Source organism: Plectropomus leopardus, chromosome 2, assembly GCF_008729295.1.
Source record: "Plectropomus leopardus isolate mb chromosome 2, YSFRI_Pleo_2.0, whole genome shotgun sequence".
Taxonomy (NCBI): Eukaryota; Metazoa; Chordata; class Actinopteri; order Perciformes; family Serranidae; genus Plectropomus; species Plectropomus leopardus.
Window position 1 is genome coordinate 29,096,362 of NC_056464.1, and position 24,067 is coordinate 29,120,428.

Genomic DNA, 24,067 nt, shown 5'->3' on the forward strand with positions numbered 1-24,067 from the left:
CTAGTTGCTAAATTTGTCAGTCTGTGTAATATTACATAGCCTAGAGTAGAGCAGTGATTCTCAATCAGGGGTCTGGGACTCTGACCAGTGGGTCAAGTCATTCCTGTGCAGTTCCTGCAGAATGGGAGTCAATTTCAATATTCATCACAGGAAGAAAAGTTGATGGTAGTTGGTGGGAGAGGAACCAAAATAAACTGGCAATATTAAGTTAATTCATTTTTTACAGAACATAGAAAAGAGCACAAATGTCATTTTATGTTAAGCATGTGAAATAAAATGGGTCTTTTGTTAAGATAATAATACTGCGATATTGATTTGTGATAGCGTGTTAATGACCGAATAATAGATTGTCGATTATTTGTTATCATCTCAAGTTAGAACTGCCTTTTGGTAAATCCAATATGAAAAACAACAACATTAGAGACAGCACATTGTGCATGTATTGTTTCAGGTAACTCGGTGTCTGTTGTTGTGGTCCTCATTTGTATTAATTTCCATCTTTTAATTAATACTGAAGTAGTGATTGCTTTAGTTTGCATACTCCCAGTGGACCAGTGACTCCACCTTCTAGCTGATATGCAGCTGCAGTATCTCTTTTGATAGCAGGAGCTCGTCTATACAAGAGGAGGCTACTGCAAAGCATTTTCTTCAGGGAGAGATAACTCTTAAGAAGGACCCAGTGGACTCTGTGATCTGTCTTAAAAATACTGTGCTGCACATCCCACCTTTTTCTCCACACGGCTGAAATAAAAGGTCACATTGTTCAACAGCTGAACTCACAATCCTGGTCATAAATCACAGACTCTCTCTTTCTTTAGTTGCAACCATGAAATAAAGGCCACAAAAGTAACCAGAAATGTGCACGGATGACAGAAGCCAAACTGCTGGTGAGGCAGGAATATGATGGAGAGTTTTAATTCTTCTGACCCATGGAGGGAGCCAGAGAGCGCAGAGTTTCATAGAGAGATATGGAGCCCAGTGGGAGCGTACACACCCACACAACATCATGAATGCGCAGAGCAGAAGAACAAACAGTGCACTCACAGAGTCGAGTCTAGCATCCTGCTAAATATTACACTTTAGATATGGACTGCATATTTAACACCAATATTTTTGAAACCATCTCTTATTTCTGCACTAACTGTAGTGACAATCCCACTTTCTGACACACACACACACGCCGGCATATTTTGTTATGCAGATCTGCAAAGTGTACGAGCAGTCTGTGTGTAGCCTACACAGCCTCAGTATCCACCTCTCACTGTCAGTCAACTCACAGCACGAGTCTGTCCCCCGCATGGTGTCTCCGCCAGGAACCAGACCACAAGCTGCGAGCAAGAAATGTCAGCTGTCATTAAACGCAGTCACAAACCTCATCGAGATATAATATTTTGGGTGCTCATTAACCAGGAAGGAAAGGATGATCACTTCCCAATAAGTTATTGTTTTCATGCCACAGTAGAGACCACAAATGTGAAAAGAAAAAAACTGCAGCAATGTTAGAGAGACAAACTTTCTGCGAGGAGAATGAGCAAATGGAAGCATGACAGCAACGCACGGCAATATAAAACATTTGTCACGCATCATGTGTAATCCTCTCCCCCAAAGTTCTGCTTAGAAATGTCAAACTTTGTCAACTTCTTACACAAGTTCTCCTAAAATAATTCAACAATAGCTTTCACGTCTCTCTCATCAAAACCGCCTCGGTCATTACCTGAATGTAAATTTTTCTCGACAGTGCACAACAAAAGCGCTGGCCACGTCAACCTTAAGAACAAAGAAGGGAAATGAAGAGGATAACCATGTAACAACAAAGGCAGAAATCATCATAATAATCCTTCAAGTTCTGCGTCTCGCAGAGATTAATGAGGCGTGCAATGGAGGAGGTCATAATTAATTCCTAACAAGTGAAGGTCAGGGGAGCAGAGGGTCAGTGTGAATTATTAACTACCACGTGCACAGGGGCGCGCTGCCAAGCAGGTGTGAATGGGGTGAGTATAAGGTGAGTCGGGAAATATGTCACACACAGTTTGGTGCCCAGACACAAAGACACGCACATGTTTAATGAGAGTAAAGGAAAATCTAAACACAATGCATGAAAAAGAAATGTAAACAAAAATGCACCAGTAGCAGTCAAAGCTTATATAAAAAATAAATAAAAAATCGAATTAACGACAAATACTCACTGTATTCTGCCGTTTCCCCGCAGTAATATTCACAATCAGGATCAAAAATCAGCAGAGCAGGTGAGCCTTATCAGAGTTCTTTAAACCACCGTATCCATTTCTATTATGCACAGTCTGAATGAACAGTGCTTCAAAACCACCGAGTGAGCAGTGCAAAGCGTGAACGAGCACATGTCACAGCCGTGTGCCGGTCTGTGCCAAACCACACCACGCCACACCACGGCTGTGACAGGTCAGTAAGAGTCAGCAGGTATATAGGTCAATCCCCTGGGACTCCTTCAATGGGGACACGTGAACAGGCCTGTGGATTAGAGAGGAAATTAAGGATCATCCACTGAGCAAGCAGGAAACGACTACAGTAACAGCCACTCATATACAGTACAACGCAGCACATTCAAAATCAATATATGAAATATAGTAGATGATCATCTCAGTAATGTTTTGTAGGACACAAATAAAGAGCATCTCCAAACTACATTGTCCTAAATAAATACTCCTTCTACCTCAGGGCGGCAGTGGCATGTTCGACAGGCCAACCTGCAGGTAGACAAGTCAGTTTTCTGAGATTATTTTTATGAGACTAACATCAGTTTGAACAAGGTCGCGTCCAAAGCATGAAGAATCTTGTCCCAATTTACTTAAATTTAAAAGAGATACAGTTCTATATTAAGGGCTAAAGTAGTCCCTAAAGTCGAAACAAGACTGCCAGCAACCTCCAAAGCAGGTTCTATAGTAATATATTTAGAACCTGTGAGACATACGTTTTAATGGAAGCACAACATGCTTTGCACAAAATTCAGCCAACGAGCCTCTGCACATCTACTGCCACTGTGTCCAGCTCTAATCAATGCACATTTTCTATAATAAACAAATCTGAAAAAAGATTTACTTCACTACTGTATTAACTATGTTACAATAACATTCAAAAACAGCTACTTTATATACTTTGTCAAGACGTGAGAGTCTGCAGCCACACTAGTAGCTATGTAACACGGTCTTTAGGTAAAGAGTTACTTTGTGTCAGCTCCAGCACATTCAGTGTCCTAAGTAAGCTTCCCCCAGATTATATGCTTTGAGCAGCATGCTATTTTTTGTAGGTATAATGTTTACCTCATTCTCCATCTTAATTTAGGATATTATCATGCTAGCATTTGCTAATATGCAGGAAATACAGCTGAAACTGATAGGTCTATCTTCTCAGGTATACAGTAGTAAATCAAAGTATCGGATAAATTGAAAATTTGACCTGATGATGGCTGATTAAAAGTAAAAGGATCACCACGGTAATTACAATTTGTCCTCTAGGAACCATTAATGTCACGCCAATCCATCCAGTAGTTGATGAGATATTTTGGTCTGGACCAAAGCAGTAGATCGACTGACCCCCTGGCTAAAATGAGAGACGCGTGTAAACTAATTAATGTAAGGTCATTATTTTAAAAAATTATAAAAATGCATAGAATAATGATCGGACAAGCAGATCTTCAAGGCTGACCCTATCTCTTACTTCATTATTATGTTTGCAGTAGACTTTTTTTCTGCAGTAGAGTGTGTTACTGCAGGACAACAGTGTGTCATCTGCCACTAAATATGCGTCTCTGGTGTCCCTCCAGGGGGCTAGGCAGCACAGGGTCAGGTCATGTTTTCTTCTCTTTATTTACTTATTCTGTCTGTTTCTATTTCTTTTAACGGGGGCAACAGGTGGCCTCTGTCTGCCCCGGTGGCCGATCACATCGGTGAGACTGTCCTGCCTCAGTACAGTAGGAGGCTCTCCATCCATAAATAAGACACTGTGAGAAGCATCAAGACAGCCAAGTGATCCCACAAGATCATTTTGTCTGAAAGCATGTTTCTAACCACCCATCTTCTTCTTGAAGTGACTCTGCCACAGACTGGTGGTAATATTTTCTGCTCTACCCTACAAGGAAGCTACCTGATGCCTTTTAATCCCATTTTTTTGACATTTCTGAATCTGTAAAGGCACCAGCAGCCTTCTACATAGGAAAAAAAATAGCAGGAATTATATGGTATATGTGGTAAAATGTCAAATTTGACCTTTTTTACATTGAACCTGTAGCTAAAAATCTCTTTGAGATTAAAGATCTTTGTATCAAGAGTTTTCTGGCAGCTATAATGATGGTTTACAGACCAACAACAAGACAGATGACTTACAGATTTAAGGCCTAGTAACACCAGACCTTCATCAAAAAACTAGTAAGGCCGACTGTTGTGTCGCCTCATTTCGTCTGTGTCTCGGCCAAAAAGTTGCTCTTGAACACATAAGAAAGCCCACAGCTGACAGCCAACTGTCACGTTAATTCAGCGCAGCTTGAGAGGATATAACTTGCCATACCAGCAGGCGGCGTTCATCTGTATTCGTCATTTAAAAAGGGAAACCGGAGGGTCGACAGGACGGATTCAAGATGCTAGTTAGTCAGTTGGCACATTAACAACACAACCCAATGTTGAAAAAATTCTGGATATTGACAGTGCACTAGCAAAAGATAACACAAACAATTGCACACCTTTTAAGCTGAAGTGTTCAATGGGTAAAAAGAAAAATAATCTTACCTTATATAACAGGTTTGTTATGATTTCATGCCCTCTTGACTTTAGTCATTTGCTTGCTTTTCTCACTTCTGTTTCTCTTCTCATACACTGAGCTGACCTACCAATCAAAGTGATTTCATTCACCAACAGGTTCTGACACTGATTCAACATGCTGAATTGGTTGAAAAGCAGCCAAAAGGGTCTGACTAGTGCCAAGGACATACCACAAAAACTAGGGCGACAGACACTCACTGACAGACCGACAGACGGCCAAGAATTGGCCTGGTGTATCATGGCCCTTAGACTTTAAGACTTCAAAGACTTAAGTACAACACGCAGGATTGTTGGTTACTATTTGTGAACACACTCGCCAGCAAAAGTGAAAGTAAAACCCAACCCCAGATTCGCTTGACAGGGAAATACAAGGAAAATAAGAAAATACAGGCAGGGGCAGAGTCTCTGCAGAAAAATACACTGCCAAACACTTCCAGTGACTCTTAAGTGATTACTTTTGTACGAGTCTATACATTTTTTGTTGTTAAATTAAAATCCTGAAGAGTATATCTTTGAAAATCAAAATTTAAGGGAAATGCAATTCTAAACAAAACAGAATTATTATTATTATGTAAAAGATTTAATCTTAGAAAAAAATCTATAAAACTTATTATCACCAAATCACCATCATATATGAGGTACTAAGCTTATAAACATGGCATATAATAACCCTAATCCAACGCCCCCGCCATGTCTAAATATAACTGAATCTTTAAGGGTGATCGTGTGGATCCACCTCTTCATCCCTCAAAGAAGTGAAATCATTCCTAGAGGACAAAAACAATCCAATACCCCACTTCACACACTTCACTTGTAAGACACCATTCAAAGAACAACTGAAGCTCTTTAACAGCAAGTGGTATTTGACCGTTTCCTTAGTTTTCTTCTTTTTTGGAGGGGGTAAGCCTTTTAGCCCAGCTCTGCTAATTTGCCTTGAGAATACTCAAGATGAATTGCGGTGTTTATCCCCCTGCAATCCTGCTTAAAAAGCATCCAGAGCAGCATCACACAGCTCAGCTCAGTTTAGTGAATGCACCTCTCTCTGTGGTCAAACTGTCTAATGCAGTCAGTGTAATAAGAAGTCATTGATGTGTCTTATTTCAGCCTTCCTACACTACCTACTTCCAGTCTGAATCATTCACTGTTTCCACCTTTCCGGGCTCTAATCAGCATAGAGGCTTAATGTCAGCGAGATAATGAGACACAAAATGGCAATGTGGCTGCATAAGATTAAGTCAAATGTACACACAACAGTATAGTTTGTCTGCAGCATCACACAGACAATGGGTGATGCCATGGGTAATTAGCTCACTCCTTTGGACACACGGGAAGATTCAACAGTCAGATGTGTGTTTTGCAAACACTCTTCAGAGGCAGCAACGGAATAAAGGCAGCGGCAGAAACAACAGTCAGACCTCTAAACATACATCTGTTCTCCAAAATGTTAATCAAGCCACAGCCAAACAAACCTATTTTATACTGTGCTTGGCAGCTGAACCCAAACAAGTCATGTGTCTCATCGCATATGTCTATCCCCAGGACAAGTTAATCAGGCTGTCTTCTCGGCCCCGTTTCATTTTAGATGAGTTACTAATATTCCTGCCAGGCGAATCTACAGCCATCAGCCAAGCAAATACAAAACATGTATTTCGCATTTATCTTTCAGACAAGTTACTCAAGCTGTAACCTATCACCAGCGTCTCGTCAGGTGATACTTTACTGGAATGAGTCCAGCAAAGATATGTGTCTAATGCAACACCAGTCTTTCAGAGAAGTTGTTCATTGTAGATGTACTTGCAGGGTTCCCACACATTTTTACAGATGAATTTTCAAAACCTTTCCATAACTTTTTCATATTTTACCCTATTTCCATGACTTTGTTAAAGTACTTTAAAATAGGTCAGCATATGTAGTGATCATAGATCATACTAAAGGTCTTACTCCAGTGTGCTAAGACAGGCAATGTAGAAAAAAGCTTATTACACATTATTAAGCAAGCATTTCCCAGCTTTTGCTTTTACAAGATATTTTCATATTATAACAGGATGTTTTTCATATAAAAAGATATTCTCATTTTATAAAAAGATGTTTCTTGTTAGAAGTTTGTTGAGACATGTAAACATTTTTGTCGTTATAACGACAAAAAAGTTTATAAAAATGTATGTTTTAATATTAAATTATCTTGTAAAAATGTGAAAACGTTTCATTTTATTGCCTGATACTGATTTGTTTTTGTTTTTTGGGCCTGGCAGTTTTACGTTTCCATATGGAAGGTTATCCTTGAAAAGTCAATGTAATAATTTCATTACACACAACAAAATTTGAAGACTTTTTAGCAAACTTTCAGTGATTTTAATTAATTTCATGACTTTTCCAGGTCTGGAATCTGTGATTTTGAAATTCCATAATGTTTCCAGATTTCCCATGACCATGGGAGCTCTTTGAAGACACCAATATAGTTCCCTTATTGTTGTTCTTCAGCAAAGTAAAGCAGTGATAGTATTACACTTTTAATAAAGTGCCTTGTCCAATAAAACCCTTTGAGGTGTTATTATTATTATTATCAGTGCTTACCTTTCTAACCTACATCATTGCTTTCTGCTAATGACTGAGTGGAAATGATGCAATCACCCTTCAGAGACTAGAAAGTGTAAAAAGTAGATTTCCTGAAGAGAGAATTAATTTAACAATAAGCTGGCTGTCACTTTGGGCTTGTCTCATACTTTGTCTGAAAATAACAAATTTATGAACTCAAGACTACGGAAAAAATGTCTTCCTACTGATAATACAGGAACATTACTCATAAATGTACTGTTTGGGGGGCTTTTTAAGCCTTTTAAGAGGCTGACATTTCCATCGCAAATTAATTTACTTTCACTTGTTTGTACTGTGGTCATTTTACCCATTAGAGTTGTTAATGGAAGGATGAAAAAGGTGGCACACCGTGTGGTGAGTTGTGAGTGGTTCTCAGGAGAAATAGCAAAGTTCAAATCGCATTAAGTACGGTAGATTGATCGGACATCTTTTTGTACATTAACTGGTGTAAAAAGGACAGAGATCATTAACATGGCTTCCAGAAAAAAAACATACATTTGAGATAAAAACAACCTTTTATGTGTTGGTTTTGTGAAGTGAGATGTTTATAAGAAAACGACAGTGACCAAGTGAACCCATTAAGCACTATTACCCTTCCTCTGGTTGCTGTGTCACGCCCCAGCAGTAAACTGCACTGGCAGTGGAGCCCCAGCATCTTCACTAATGGAGGCAGTGGGAGAACCATCTCTTTGGCTGAGTGTAATGATCCTCATACTGCTCTTGCTATTGTTAATACTGTTGTCAAGCCGCAGCTCGAAGCCACAGCCCATTCCCTCAGCACTGATCTGGTCATCTCCACTGCTGCCCGACAGCTGCAGCACTGAGAAGATTAGCAAAGGGTTAAATGTAATATCTGAGTGATCAGTCAGCTTTATCTCTTTCATTTTGCCTCTCAATCTCTTGCTCCCTTTCATTATAGCTCTCCCTCTGTCTGGCTGTGTTTTTCGTTCCCTTGACATACAGCTACACGTCTCCATTCCATAATCTCACATTTGTGTCGGCAGCCTTTTAGTATTTGCTGCCTTTGAGCATAGCGCACACTCAACTAACCCCCTCCTTCTCTCCTAATGCCAGCATTAGGGAGTAGTCGCATGCCTGAGGTGCTGCAGGGAAGAGAAAGCGGGAACACCGATGAGGCGGGTGAAGTGATGTGTTGAGACAGGAGGGCCCAGTAGCAGGAGTGGAAGGACTGCTCCGGCCCACCTCTGTGGCTCTGACAGCGAGGAGAGACAAGGCACTGCCAGGGGCCCCCGGAGCATCGCTAAAGCTCGTTAGCATAGCCACCAGGCCTTGAAGATGATGAGTTCTGAAGAGGTGATTAAGCCAATGCTGAGGTCCCTTGTAGGCTTCAAAGCACATTCACTCACAAGGTGGGAGAGGAAGGGCATTTGAAGATAGAAACCACGAAAAAGGACTGGAGGGGTAATTTCAGTTCAATATGGTCACTGTGCTTCTAGATAGTCATTCATCAAAAGAACTGATATTGCTGCCGGTGCAGGCCGGGCTTGGAACAGGTCGAGGTTGACCTCAAAGACATCTCATGAAAAATGAACACTTGTGGTGCACAGAAGCTTAGGAGAATAAGGCACATATAATGCAATCCCTGAGTCAAGAGTGCCAGTCAGTGTATATTTTTCTCCTTTACATTTTTCTGTTTCCTGTTCGTTTCAGGTTTAAGATCATCACACATCAGGTGCGTGACGAATAAACGACACAAAAATGCAAAATGCTGGCTAGCAAATATTTAGCATTTAGACTATTCACACCGGCAGCGTCGCAAATTTGCAAAAGCTGCATTATTGTTCATTACAATGTTTTGATGCAAACTAAAATTGCGATTAATAGCAGAATTTCTATATTTAATCGCGATTAATCTTTTTTTTTTTAAGGAAAATTGTTTTGGCTTGCTGAAAAGCTATCATGACGTGGTTGGTACCACTCATCATTCTAGCTTTAAAACTCAGCCCAGTACAGCCTTTTAAAGACAAGACTGTTGGTTTGGGAAAGACTGAGTTAGATACTGTGACACATGCTGGACCAGATTACCACAACAAACCACAGAGAAGCTCTGATTACAACACACGCAGAGGGAGTTTGACTTCATTCTCTGCTCAGGGCACCATTACTCAACATATCTTTACATAGCAAATAGTGGTTTGCTGGAATTAATGCTCTGAATGTCACATACAGAACTTTTAAGAATCAGAAATTATGTTGCAACATTTAAAAAATCTTAAAAAGCACAAACAAAAAAGACTGCCATGCTCAAGCAGCTGTGGGAGCTTCGCCCTAGATCTCTCAGCAGGTCTGTGATATACAGGAATTTAAACGAAGTGTATGCGACTCCAGCTCAGACTGAGCCCAGAGCCTGCTGCCAAACGCAAAGGTCCCAGAGATGAGAGTGAGTGGCATTTAAGCCTCCAAACCAGCGAGCCATCTGTGCTGGGTGCCACATAATCTCAACAGGAAGCAGTCATTGCTGTACATCACATCATCTTCCTGTCTTCTTGTCCCACAGTACAGTCACACACAGGGATTTGGGGGAAAACATGCCTCAAGTAATTTAAACGGAACGTGCACCACCTCTTTAGAAATAGGGTGGAAAACCTTTGTTTCAGCATTACAGTCTCTTTAATGCTAATTTTCTTATCAGGCAAAGTCAAAATGGCATTGTCTCAGTTTAATCATCCAACAAGGCTTAGTATTCTCAGGTGGTATTTATTTGTGTGGGTGGATCTTTACAATGGCGTGTTGGGGTTAAGCATCATACTCAAGGGGATCACTTCACTCCCTCAACACGGATTACAAACACTCTCAACTATTAGCTCCTTCTACAAGACCCCCCCCCCCCCCCCCCCACACACACACACACACAGAACACTCACAAAGAAACACACTTGTCTTGCTGTCTGTCTCTTTCTGTTTGCATCTGTATCACCTCTTCTAAATACTTCATCTTATTATGTGTAGGGGGTTTTAAAATGCTCGCCCATGCTGTTGCTGCTAAATCAACAGAGCGTAGACTGAATCAAGAGGGCTGAGCACCCGTGTTGCAATGTCAACTGCTAGCGATTCAACCAGAAGTAATTGCCAATTCAATCAATGTGTCAACAGCAAGCAGTCCCCAACTCAGGCATGCAGACAGGAGGAAGAGGAATGCAAACGGAGGGAGAGGAGCACTGAGACATGGACAGAGAAGGAGGGTGTAGATCTATCCTTACTACTGCTGAAACAAGAGAACCAGACAGCCACTGTGTCACATTAAAGAATGTCAAGGGGAACATTTTATGCATCTGGAACGGCACCTCAATCTGTACTATGTAGGAGTTTGACAAAACATTTGAGAAATAGCTGGAATAAAATTAGGTACAAACCAGCAATGGAATATATTTCTGCTCTTGGCAGAGCGAGGTGAGTCAGGATCACGCAGTTCACCTCTTTATTACATCTGAAATTAAGAGAACAGGACGGTGACGTGCAATGATGTGTGTGTGGGGGTCCGTATTGTATGTGAGTGTGTCTGTGGGTGTTCGCAGAGCTGGATAATGTTTAAAAAGTGCCAGATGCTACCATTAGCATTTTAAAATAGGAGTCAGAGCACAATTTGTGGATGGTTGAAATAACTGAAATCACAAGATGTAGTTATGGATAATTATCACATTTAAATAGTTGAGTTTTTATCAATCATTTGTATCAAAGTATAATAATATAAGGCTGTTATTCTTGGTAGCATAGATGAATTACTGCACAAAATGTTACAGGAATGAACACATTCTGGCCAGGAAGTGATACAAAAACACCACAAGCTGAGGCAAAGGAAGTGCAAACACACATAAATTAGATACACAAATGGAAAAAACGCCATAAAGAGACACAAATGACAATAAAAGCACAAAAAGACCAAAAAGGATACAAAATGACCTCAAAGAGACAATTAACTACCTCATAGAGACACAAAACAACCACAAAGTGATACAAACAGTTATAAAGAGACACAAAACTCCCAAAAGAGACACATAATTACCTCAGAGACACAGGGGCACAAAATGACCAAAAGAGACAAATAATTACCTCAAAAAGACACAAAACAGCCATAAAAAGAGACAAAATGACTACAAAGAGACACAAAATGATCAAAGATGATACAAAATGACCTTAAAGGCAGACAAAACAACCACAGAGAGAAACAAAATTACATCAAAGAGACACAAATTGACCTCAAAGAGACACAAACAACCAGAAGGAAATAAAAAATGACTAAACAGAGACACAAAACAACCAAAAGAGATAAATAATTATCCCAAAGAGGCACAAAATGACTACAGGGAGACACAAAACCACAAAAGATGCATATCTACTACAAAGAGTTGCAAAACCACCACAAAAACTGTGTATCCTCCTGCTGTCTAGGAGAGGTGGTGGGTCCTTTTGCTTATCTGTGCCCAGGGGCCCACTGTCTAATAATCCGCCCATGCTTGGTAGTCCTCATTAAGGACAAATAAAACCATTCTAGTGTCTGTATTCACAATAAACAGTGAACTGACAAATATTGCAGACTTAGTTGTAATATCACACTCAGTGTGTGTAGTCTGTTAGTTCCCAGTATTGTGTTTCAGTGGGCGTGAATACATGCATCCTGGCATGTGCAGCATGTGTAAGATGCATGTGGGCGTGCAAATCTGAATTCTTGCACCAGTACTGTATGTGCTCTGGCTTTCCACAAGCACACACTGCATGCAGCAAAGGAATATGGAAGTATTAAAAGGCGGCAAGCAGCTGATTGAGGCCGGGTGGGTGGGTGTTTAAATCTGTGATGGTGTACCATCATCACTTTGGGAGCAGCCAGGCTGAGCATGGCGGGATGGATGCGTGATGCCGGCAGCCATCTGGCTTTGGATGGGACTCCTGAGGGAGACACAGGCTGGTGCCAACCTTCAGAAAACACTTCCAGCATGTTTGAGAATGAGAATGACATGTTCATCTATACTGTGGCGCTGTGTGAGAGCGGCAACTGTGTTCCCGCGGAGCCGTGACACATTCACAAATACTGCATGTTCTACATATGTTCACTGTACACCGGATGTGTTTTCAAGGGCACTGCAGTTTAAGCAATTTGTGGTCCTGGATTTATTTCTTTGAAAAACATGGAAAGAAGGCAGTGAGCAACTTAACAACACATGGCCCAAAATAAAGCAAGAAATTAGTAAAAAAATGCAAAAACTACCTGAAAATAAGCAAAAAAGGAAAAGTAAAAACCAAAAACAAACAGGAAAATTACATGAAAAAAGTGCAAAATGTTTATTTATTTTTTGTGATAATTTTGTAGTATTTTTCGCCTCTTTTTAAAAACTAATTTTCGGGTCATTTCCTTTGTCACCTTTGACTAATTTCTTGCAACTTGTGGGTAATTTTTTGCAAAAAAATTGTCATTGCATTTTTCCCATTGTTTTTCAAAGAAATAAAACCGATTTACTACTAGTTAAATAGCTTGTGAATGGTGTCTGAAGACAGCACAAGAAAACTGATGCCCAACCAGATTTTAAATGGTTAACTGAGTCAACATTAGGCTCCATTTAAACAAAAAATGTTTTAAAATTGAACAGAGTTTATGAAGAGTAAACTTCATGCTACATAATCTATCTGCAATTTCTCACTATCAACATTTTATCAGCTGCACAGTTTACTGCACCCTGAGATCTAGGCACATAAAACTGAACCAATATATAGTTACTGCAGACGGTTTTAAAAGGTTTCTCTTTGCACAGTCTCTGACTATAATTGCTTTGTCACAGCTGAGCATATTACAGAATGAGACTGTGAGAGAGCCCCTGTGTGTGCGCACATATGTGGGTGACCATATACGATGAATGCATGCTGAAAAAGGTGGCATAATGAGCAGGTAAATCGCAGACAGATTCTAAATTATGACAATAAATATGTTTATGTAAACAAGTTATTTAAACGCTGGCTTTACTTCAGAGCTATGTCGTTTCTAGCAGACGAAATCTGTGTGACCAGGGAGCAGAAACAGGATAGACCTCAGCTGAACTCACGCATCATCAGGATATGCTGAAATTAAACTGAAGTTTTGTCTGAAGCATCTTAATATTCTACAGAATGAGAGGGAGTCACATTAAAGTTAAAAAGTGTGTTTAGGCCGACGAGGCAAGTGTAAATGTTGAAATAAACCTGCTTTGACTTGCCTGAACAGTTAATTTATTGGATATGAAGGACCAAACATATGTTCTGAAAGTGTAAGTACAGAATTTGATTCCCTAATAAATCATATCTGATTCTAACATCTTGAATACAACCTGCTCCTGATATTCAGCCACATACAAAAAGGCATTTGCAGTAACACTAATATGCACCTGCACGTATGCATTTCTCCTCTCACACACACACATGCAACTTGCACACAAAGGCATCGACACACGCTGACCTTATGTGACATGAGGAATCAAACACAGCACTCTCCCCGCTCCACACTGCATGAACTATTTATAATGTTCTCCCTCGTTGAATTATTGATGAACTATGTTTGCTGTTTCTCCGCACTTTTTCTACAGTTCTGTGAGAAATTCAGTCCTTCTACTAATGATCCACTCACAGCCTCCGTCTCATTATAAACGGAGGGCACGCTTCTATATCATGCTAATAGACACACCGAGTCAGATCGGTGCACCTGCCCGACCGTGGGAACGAAATGTCAGGCATATGGGGAAAATAATGTTATCGTGAGGCTGCTGGGAACTGAAACATAATGCATTTTGTCAAACAAACCTCCACCTGTATTTACTGTCAAGAAAAAGAAGGCTGTATCTGCCTCTATGGGCTGGAGTTGCCCGTGCTGGTTAAATGAGAAAAAGACAGTGGTGACCAAAGGGATGGCTGAGGGGGGCCATGGCCCCCCTGATACAATTGGGTTCAAGTTGGGTTTGGCCTGATTTTTTGGATCTGATCAGAGCTCTACCCCCTTTTTGTTTTTGAATGTATGATTTTAATATTAATAAGTTTCTGGGCATTGTACCATTTTTTGAGGATAATTTTCTTATCTTTTTTCTCACTCTCCTATTTTTTAACACTAATTTTCAGGTTGTGGTTGCTTTTTTTTACCAATTTCTTGCTATTTGCTAATTGCCTTTTTACCCATGTCTCTGCAGAGAATTAAACTTATTTGTTCGGGTTTCAAAGGCAAAACACTTGTGAAAGGTGTCTGAATGCAGCACAAGAAAACTGATGTTAATCCAAGTTTAAAAGGATTAAAATGAGTCTAAGACAATGAACTTAAGATGAAATTCACAAGTGTTTTGTTGCAAGAAGCAGACACACAAGCCCGTGACGATGTAACTATGTCACCGAATACTTGAGCAAGAATTCAGTGGCAACTGGGTCATAATGTAAATGATCACACCTTTGCATTGTCGCTTGTAGCGTGAACACAACATTAGGGCTAAACTTAAAGACTTGAAAAAAGACTTCCTTACAACCAATGTAGCCAATGCCTTCAAATCAATATGTGTCTTTTTAAGGATAAAGACAAGTAACCTATTTGAAGTACAATTAACTGCTTAACAGTGATAGATAACATATTAAAACAGGGATTTAGTAGAACTCAAAACGTTAACTGTTTCAGTATTATTCTATGTACATCAAATAATTAACTGCAAAAAAAGGAAACAAAGTGTGTCAGATTGAGAGATCATTGATGAGATCATTTTTTCAACTATATACTTCAACAGTGTAATAGAATTCCTATAATTTAGCTTTGATTGCTGGTCGTGCAACAACGAGATTTTCAGTGGCCCCACCCCAATAAAAAAAGTTCTGGGGGCGCCAGTGTTGACAGAAAGAAAAAGCGAGTCAATGATGAGGACTGACATGCTGCGTACTGTAAATCCGATTGAGCAGCAGACGCACATTAAAAACATTGTATGTACGCTTTGCAACCAAACTCTGGGGAGACAACAATGACAAGGTTGGTTTTAATCTCCTTGAGGAGCGTAATGGGGGAGGAAACCATCCCAAAACAAGGACATCTTATTTACTCAGAGCCACACATGACTTTCAGCACTAATTGATGTGAAATATTGTGCAATGTAACAAACAGTTGGCTCCCTCTCACTCATTATCTCTGATTCTCGCGCTCTTCCTCCTCCTCCTGCTCAATCTATCACCTCTTTCCTTTCTCTCCTCCTCCGTTCTTCCACTCGCTCTTGCACAGACACTGGCATTCATCGTCTCATCACAGATTAAAAAGGGTCTGGCTGTTTTTTTTGTTTTCTTTACATGAAACAGCTCAGCCTAATTTGCTCTGAATGAATTATGCAGTGTGTCACTCATTGGGTGACAGAAAATGTATTTTCATGAATATTAACAGCATTTTCCTGAAGCTACAGACTGTTTTAAAAAAATCCTCTCTAAGTACTGAGCAGAGAATTTCAATACAGGATGCCTGGTACAAGTCGTGCTGTAGGTGTGACATGTTAAAAAGCGGTTAACACTTTATTTAACTTTATTTCAGCATTTCATTTTTGTAATATAAGTAGGTCAATTTGTGGAGATATTTTTTCCACTTTCTTTTTCTTTTCCATTGCACCTTTTCCATAGTGCAGTAATTTCTTTTGTCAAAATTTTAAAACTGATTATGTCCACTGTGCTTTAATGTGGTCAAAAAATAAAATAAAAATAAAATTGGAAAAACATGGACAAGCTACTTTTTATAGCTATTGTAGTTTAACCATTTATTGTTCCATTTTAATAGCTTTAATTACTTTGGCACATACTTAGCAGCTCATTTGCATTTTCTCCCCATTTGTGTTGTCACTTTCTATTAGTGGAAGCATTTTCTGAACTGTCACCAGCCCGGGAGGACTTTGTTTACTGTAAACTGTTTCTTCTTCAAGCCGGAAAAACAGAAACCTTTGGAGAGACAGGGACATAAAATCTAACTAAAAAAAAATCAGTTTTAACTGTTTTTTTTTCTTTATAAAAAAGATCCTTGGCACAATTGAGCTTTGAAGGAGAAGTCTGGGGCTGATATTGTTATTGTTTGTATTATTGAGTACACAGAAATCAATTCTGCTGTCATACTAACAAGTATTGTCTAGCCAGAGTTATTCTTGTTTGTCCTCCATCATCCAAAAACTATTAAAATCACATAAATGTGCCAAACTGTTGCACTCTGTGACATATTCCTGCAATACCATTAACATAGGCACCATCCACCCATTCGCCAGGATAAATGTTGGCATTGTATGTTTCTGCAGACCACAGGTTACATTTGAATGTTATTATGTAGCGGATAGAGTGAATTTTTTATTTCTTTACATTTCAACAGCGTATATATGGTTAGGTTTACGACTTGATTATGGTGAGGGAAAAATCCTGTTTTGGCTTAAAATAGCTGGTTTTGGTGGCATGATAGCGCCTGGAAATGCAGCAATGTCTTGGTAAAAAAATCAACTGCTTTTCATGGCACTATCCCCATTGCAAATGCAACAACACGTAGCTAAAAAACACCTAGTTTGGTGATTAAAAAGTTGCTAGAAATAGTATTAAACACCTAAAAAAACACCTGGAGCACAAAACAACACATTCTTGACACTATCCTGGCTGTAAATGCAGTGATGGGTTGTACAAAACACCGATGTTTGGTGACTAGAATGCCGCTGGAAATTACATCGATGTCTCAGTAAAAAAATTGCTTTTTGTGGCACTATCCCAGGTAGAAATGCTGCAAAGACTCGCTAAAAAACAACTGGTTTGCATCTTGGCCGGTGTCTCGCCCATGGGTGTTAGCTCAGATACATGTAATCAGCACTATAACACTTTGGGAGCACTGATGATATGAATGAAGTGTAACGTATCCATGGTTTGTGAAAACGTACAATGCCAGCATTTATATCCAGTGACTGGGCTGCATAGTTTATCTTTAGTTGATCCCACATACACTGTCCTGCTGCTTTAAATACTCACAAAATCGAAGTATATCTTCATATATCATTTTTAAAACTCTATCTTCCATATGAACCACCAGGTTCACATTGGCAGAGTTTGTTGTTGCGGCACTGCCTACTGTTATAACTACTGTATTTTCACAATTAAAAGCACATACTCTTCTCATTTATGAAGCCATACAAGTTACTGGATCAAGAACACTGCCAATGTTTCACAGTAAAAGGCATTGTGTCAGCAAATGAAAGGATTCTGTGAACAAAAATGTCCGAAGTTTCTGTTTTTAAAACAGAAACACGAGAGGTTGAGTTAAATAGATAAATTTATATTTTCTAATGTCTGTGACAGATAAAGACATTGATACTCTACTAAATGGTGGTGTCAGTGTGGCTACTCTAATCTGGTAACATGGGCATCGAATTAAAACAACAGGTTCTGTGACGTGGAAGTCTTAGTTTCATGAAAAGAGAGAAACATGAATTCAGAAGGTGTATGGTTGTCTGTCTCTATTTAATAAGTAAACTTATGATTGTAAGATTAGTTCCTTTTGTTGACATTTTGTGAGTATATTAAGTTCAGAGTAGACTGAAAATGGCAAGACAGCCTGCAGAGTGTATTAAACTCACCACTGCATACTGATACCTTCATATACCATATAGCCAAGTGAAATTCCAGGAAGGCATGAAGATATGAAAAAATAGCTACCGCCCAAGCCTACTACTCAGTTGTTCAGCCACGGAGCACAGATTAAACTCAGGGTCTTTAAGTATATCATACAGATTGATATATTATGGAAAAACCAGACCAGACCAGTGACATGTGAAGAAATGATGCACCTACAGGCTTTGTCATCAGGTACAGTGTTTAAAATTCTGCCTGCAACAGAGAGGACAAGACAGAGAAAAGGCCAGAAAAACTAAGAAACAGAAAAGTTTGGAGAGATTAGGGGAGGATGAGGAAGGAGAAAGTGCTAAACAGGCTGTGGAAATCAAGCTGAGAAACCTAGATTCAAAGTACAAAGCCTCACACCATGTCCAAATGGTTCTCACCCACTTTGGAGCGACCAACCAGCCAGTTCTCATGGAAGGACAACAAAAAACTCACAGGTTTGGAAAGAACACACCTTATGCTGGATTGAGGCCGTAGCCAGCAAAGCGGAAACACAACATGCCTAATAACAGAGTCTCTCATGAAAACAGAGCAACAGCAGTCTCAAAGTTTTTGTAGACTCTCAGCATCTTAGCAGCCAGGCATGAAAGGGACGCCTGACAAACAAATTATCTCTCTGTTTCCATAGCGATCCATGAATGGCCTGTGCTAGGGCCTGTGACAACCAGATGCCTGGGAAGACAAGGCTCGCCCATAAAAAGCCAGCGCTCTGCAGAAAGCCTGTTATTACTGCTATCATTCAATTGGACTTGATTTGCATAATTAAACTCTGTTATTGCCTGGCTCTGGAAGCAACTGCAAGTCTCTGCTCTTACCAACTGGATCCCCAGCATGACAGAGGACTAGGGGGGCACTTCAGGGAGGAATGCACCCTCAGTTGACCCTTTAGATGTGACTAATCAATACCAAGATTATCAATTAAATTGAACTTGATAAGGCTCTTTTTTTTTGGTAGATGGGTCATATATTTCTGTGCAGCTCCGGGGTAGAGTGCACACTGATGAGGTGAGTCACAGCCTGGACTTCTCTCTGCTAACTACATGAAAGGCCCTGACAGAACTGAACAGAGCAGGTCCTGACTGAGAAACACAGAGAGAGGGAAAAGCAGGAGAGAAGAGAAGGAGCTCACAGGCTTACATAAAGCATCGTGTGCACAAGCTGCAGAACCTGCAGCTAGAAATTTCAAATATTAACCCATGTTGTACAGAAATGCTCTTTTGTAAAAATCTTTTGCATTAAGAAGTATTTAATATATAGTAAATAAACTAACGCCACTAATAACGGATCACATATGCACAGTTGAACAGTATGAACAGCTTTTGCTGACACTAGATATCAAACAAAAGACAGAGATTGTATTGTATTCACTTGCTTTGAGCTGTAAATTCAACACCTCTTCACATTACGGTGTGTTCTCTGTCTCTCCCTCTGTGCTGCTGCCTGCATGTCTGCAGCTGCAAAGAGTAGCATGAAAGTCAAGAGCACTCACTCCACAGCAAAATCTGGGGACCAAAATGTCCCAAGAAGTACACAGCACAGAAAAAAACAACTGCTCGACCTGAAGTTATCTTGGTTGACTGAAGGTCAACATTCAAGGGGCAGAGCTAAACAGAGTCTTGGTTTATATTTGATCAGCATTGACTAGTTTTACTGTTTGATTGAAGTTTAGTCTGAGTTTGAGAGAGAGAGCGAGAGAGAGAGAGAGAGAGAGAGGGAGAGAGAGAGAGAGAGGAGGGTTCTCTCTCTCAATAAGCCTCTTTGTTCTTTGGGTCCGCTGTAGGGTGCATACAAAAGTGTGTAAATAAAATCTTAAGTATGAGCTACAGCCCCAGATCCAGCAAGTATCCTCTGGATTTAAGGTGTACTATGTGCAGGTAGATCTAGGCGCTGGTAATAGTGGGAAGTTTACCACAGCTCATTGACACAAATTACAAATATTGTTATGACACAAAGCTGGTTGAAAATTGGCAAAGTATCTTTTTAAATATTTTGAAAAACTTTATTTAACCACTAGTGTTAAAGATGGAGAGCCCACAATAATAGACTGTTCTTAAAAAAACACTAATGAACAATAAGAATCAGCACAGACAGACAAAAAGAGTATCACGAAGAACCTCACAGAGGAGAGCAAAAGGAAACCATTGCTGACCAATTGACAGCACCTGCAAATACCTGATTCAGGCCCACAAGAGTCCCCTCTAAGTTGCAGCCATTCACTCCAAGACCCAGTGGCCACAAATGGATAATAGCACAACCCATTCAACTGCACTATGACACAGCATTTTTCACAGAAACACGTCAATAAATCATTTCATTTGGCGAATCCATGGTCTGGAAGCCGTTGCAGACACTTTGTTATAGTTGTGAGCCAATCAGATCAAATCTTACCTCGACAAGGTGTGGAGTGGGATTGAATCCACACATGTTGCACACTTGTTGGTGGCACTGTGTGCAGGTGTTGTAGTTGGGTTGTTCTGCCGTGTTGCCGATGTTGAGGTTCGTCTTGCAGAGAGGACAGCAGGCTTTGGGTTGAGAGGAGTCTGGGGGAGCTTGCTGTTGTTGCTGCGGAGCAGGGCCTCGAGGCCCTTGTTGTGCAGGCTGAGGTCCTGAGGGTTTACCTGCCCCGGGCCCTGGACCAGGAGGTCCCCCTGGTTTAGGGGCTGTTTTTGGGGGCTGTTGTTGGGGTTGAGTAGTCTCAGATATGAGAGTGCTGGCTTGGTTAAGTAGAGAAGCACCAAAGCCAAACAGCTTTCCAAAAGTCTGCTCTGGAGGCGGGGGCTGACGTGAAGGGGAGCTCCCCGCACTGCGAGTCTGGTCCTGGCGGGGGTGCTGGGGTTGATGGGCAGGGGAGTTGCGGGACAGATCAGGCTGAGAAGGGGCCTTGGCCATGCCAGGGAGAGCGACTGCCCCAGGAGGGAGCCTTGCTTGTTGCTGACCTGGGCCAGCTGGACCAGTCTGTTTGGTGGGACCAGGCACTGGGTGAGCCTGTGCTGGAGGGTGAGCCTGTGCTGGAGGGTGAGCCTGTGCTGGAGGGTGAGCCTGTGCTGGAGGGTGGGCCTGTGCTGGAGGGTGAGCCTGTGCTGGAGGCTGCGTCTGGGGAGGGGGCTGTGTCTGGGGTGCAGGCTGAGTCGAAGCATCAGGTTTAAGTTCTGGTTTGGCTGCATGAGAAGGAGAGTGTATCTGTTGCTGACTCTTGGAGCGCGGTGTGGTCATGTCCATCCCCAATGCTCTCTGCATCTGACAGTTCAGACACAGCCACTCTTGAACCTGTGGAATAAAAAGAAAAACAAAAAACTGTAAGCTCAAGTGCCTAACCTTCAACTTTCAGTGTATAAAGGTCAACTTTTGTTAGTTTTGTGTCTCTGTCAGAAAGAGGAAAACAAAATAACATATTCATATTTTTTTTATTTTTGTCACACTTAATTGATGCCAAAAGTAACATACAAAAACAATCATGGCTCAGTCATTATTATTGTTAAATAAAAAGTAGACTTTTATGTGTGATTTTTTCGTATATTTCTGTCTCATGTCTTATGTCTATGTTATTTTAAAAAAACAAATTACACATAAATAACCATTTTAATGAAATGTATCCTATAATTAGAAAAACAATTTTAATTTGTACATTCTGTGTTGTAGCCTGCTAATGCTGAAACAGACATTATCATATCATGCGATTTTCTTTTATGTCACAAAATGCCATTTTCATCACTTTTAGTGTGATTGAAAAGTCGTTTGGTAATGGGAATGAAATGTCAGCGTTATTTTACTGAAAATATTGTATAAATAACAGATGTAGCTACTGTCACCCATTGATTTGTGGACTGCTGTTTTGAAGCCTCAAGTTTGACATTTCGGCCGTTGCCATCTTAGCTTTTTGGGGACAGACCATATTTGGACGAGTGGTTGGAGCTGTGGAGGAGTGAGGGGTGGATCTGACTCACAGACTGTAGCGATGCCTAAACCTAGACAGTCACTCAAGTGACTCCACCCTTAAATATGCTTTTGGTCCTAATGTCTGTATGGTCTCAGCCTTTAGGGTTGTCAATTGATATCAGTACATTCTTCCAAATATGGGTTACATTTTTAATAGTTTTAAGACCAAAATGTTTTACAAAAGCATGCACACCCAGACGATAAAAAAGTAGGCGCTGGACAAAAGATCATACAAGAGACAAAAAAAGAAAAAAAAAAACCAGACCAAAGTAGACATAAGTTGTAGAATGACTCAAAAATGTCTATGGGAGTTCAAGAAATAGTTTGACAAACTGGATAATATGTTTATTGGCTCTTATTTAGATGTATGCTAGGCTAACTGGCTGCGGGTGGTAGCTTCATGTTTCCCGTACACGAGAATGATATCTTCTAATGTAACTCTGCAAGAAAGCATATATTTCTCAAAATTTGAAACCTCTGATAAAATGATTTATCAGACAGGGCAATAGCAGCTAAAAAATACACAGCAACTTTGCTGTTTGCATCTTCTCCCTGCATCTCTCTGTGTTTACTGGAAGCTCCACTTTCTTTCCATTGTCCACAGAGATTCAAGTAAAACGAACCAACAAACTCTAAATTGCCTATGGGTGTGAATGTGAACATGAGTGTGTTGGTCTGTTAATGTGATTGACTGGCTGCCTGCCCTTCCCCTCATCCAGTGCATGCTGGGACAGCCTCCAGCCTGCTTTGAATAGGAAACATTGTGTCTGGAAAATGATTGAATGAGAGAATAATTGTGAATGATGTGAAATATCTCATTGAGGAAGGATTTAAGCGCTCCCATGCCTCTGCATGGACTTTTATTGGTAAACATCATTTACCCACAAACAAATGTGAAGGAAATTTGACAGACGAAGTGAACTCTGGGCTTCTCAAACAAATCATGGCTGCCCCTGATTTTGTATCTTCCCTCGCATCTTTTCTCTGTGTCTCTTCCCTTTTTGCTTTCTCTTAGTTTCATTGCACAACATGTTCCCTTTCTCATTAAAATCCTCCTACCATTCTCCTCTTGTTCCTCCTGCTGTTGTCATTTCCGTCATGTCTTTGCTTCTCCTATCTTCAGCTGCATATACGCACATAAGAAGGTGAAAGTCAGGAAGAGGCCCTGGTGATGGCACATGGCCATACGTGGTAATTGGCATCCCGGTGCTTTGACAGCTGCCACACTATTGTAGCTGTCTTGGATTCGTGGTCATTACATAATGCCTTAATGCATTATAAATGTAGTCAGAGAAAGGTTGCGTGAGGGCTGGGGCTAGGTTGGAGGTCTGGGGCACAAAGAGTGAGGTGGGAGGGCTGGACACCGCCTTTCTCCTTTATACCCTTAGATAAAAAAAAAAAACAGATCCCTTTCAACCTGTAAGGGTGGATTCCTAGCGATTTTGGTTCGTCTTCAGCTGAGAGTTTTCAGTACTCTGGGAACTGCCAAAGCCAGGTTTGAAAGTGCAAAAAGATATCTTCACTTCTGCTGTATCAAATGCCTCTGCAAGCCTGTGGCCACGGGAGACTGATTCACACACAAGCTCACAAACAACACACACACGCAAGAAAAAAACAACCCAAAAAACTCATCTATGACATTGGTTCCCAACTGGTCCAGCCACTAGGACCAGATTTCTTCTTAGTCATTAGTTCAAGGACTGCACATAAGAGAAATTATCACATTTTCAATTAAAATTAAAAAAAAAATTATACATATTACAAGAATAAAGTGCAATTAGTTAAAACCAAGGGTGTTTCTATTAAGATATTGGGACTTAGCCCAGACCTTTGTAGGAAAAAAAATCAGGAATGTTTTATTTAATGTATTTATTTATTTATTTTAAAGACAATTTTTTTCTCCAATTTTTTTGTCCTTTGCAATTTGGGTTAATTTTTAAAAAACTTTTTGCATTTTTTTTGCCAGTCAAGCAGTATTAGCTTCAGCACTTTAACGTTGCATAAATTAGCCTGTCCACTAATGCAGTTTATCTTAATTTATATCTATTATTTACACTTTTTCTTACTCACAGCTGGTTTAAGTTACTGCATTTAGCGACAGAACAGCAAGGTTGAATTTC

General features: G+C 40.3%; 1 protein-coding gene across 4 annotated transcripts in view; it reads right to left on the reverse strand.

The window, feature by feature from the left end:
• bsnb (bassoon (presynaptic cytomatrix protein) b) overlaps nt 1-24,067 on the reverse strand; it is an 89,325-nt gene that overhangs the window by 33,651 nt on the left and 31,607 nt on the right. For all 4 annotated transcript variants that reach the window (XR_006106859.1, XR_006106857.1, XR_006106858.1 and 1 more), the window contains exon 3: nt 20,400-21,278. Coding sequence is in view for 1 of the 4 variants with exons in the window: in XM_042507653.1 (XP_042363587.1) it covers nt 20,400-21,278 (879 nt within the window). In the remaining 3 variants the exon portion in view is untranslated. The remainder of the gene's footprint in view (nt 1-20,399; nt 21,279-24,067) is intronic.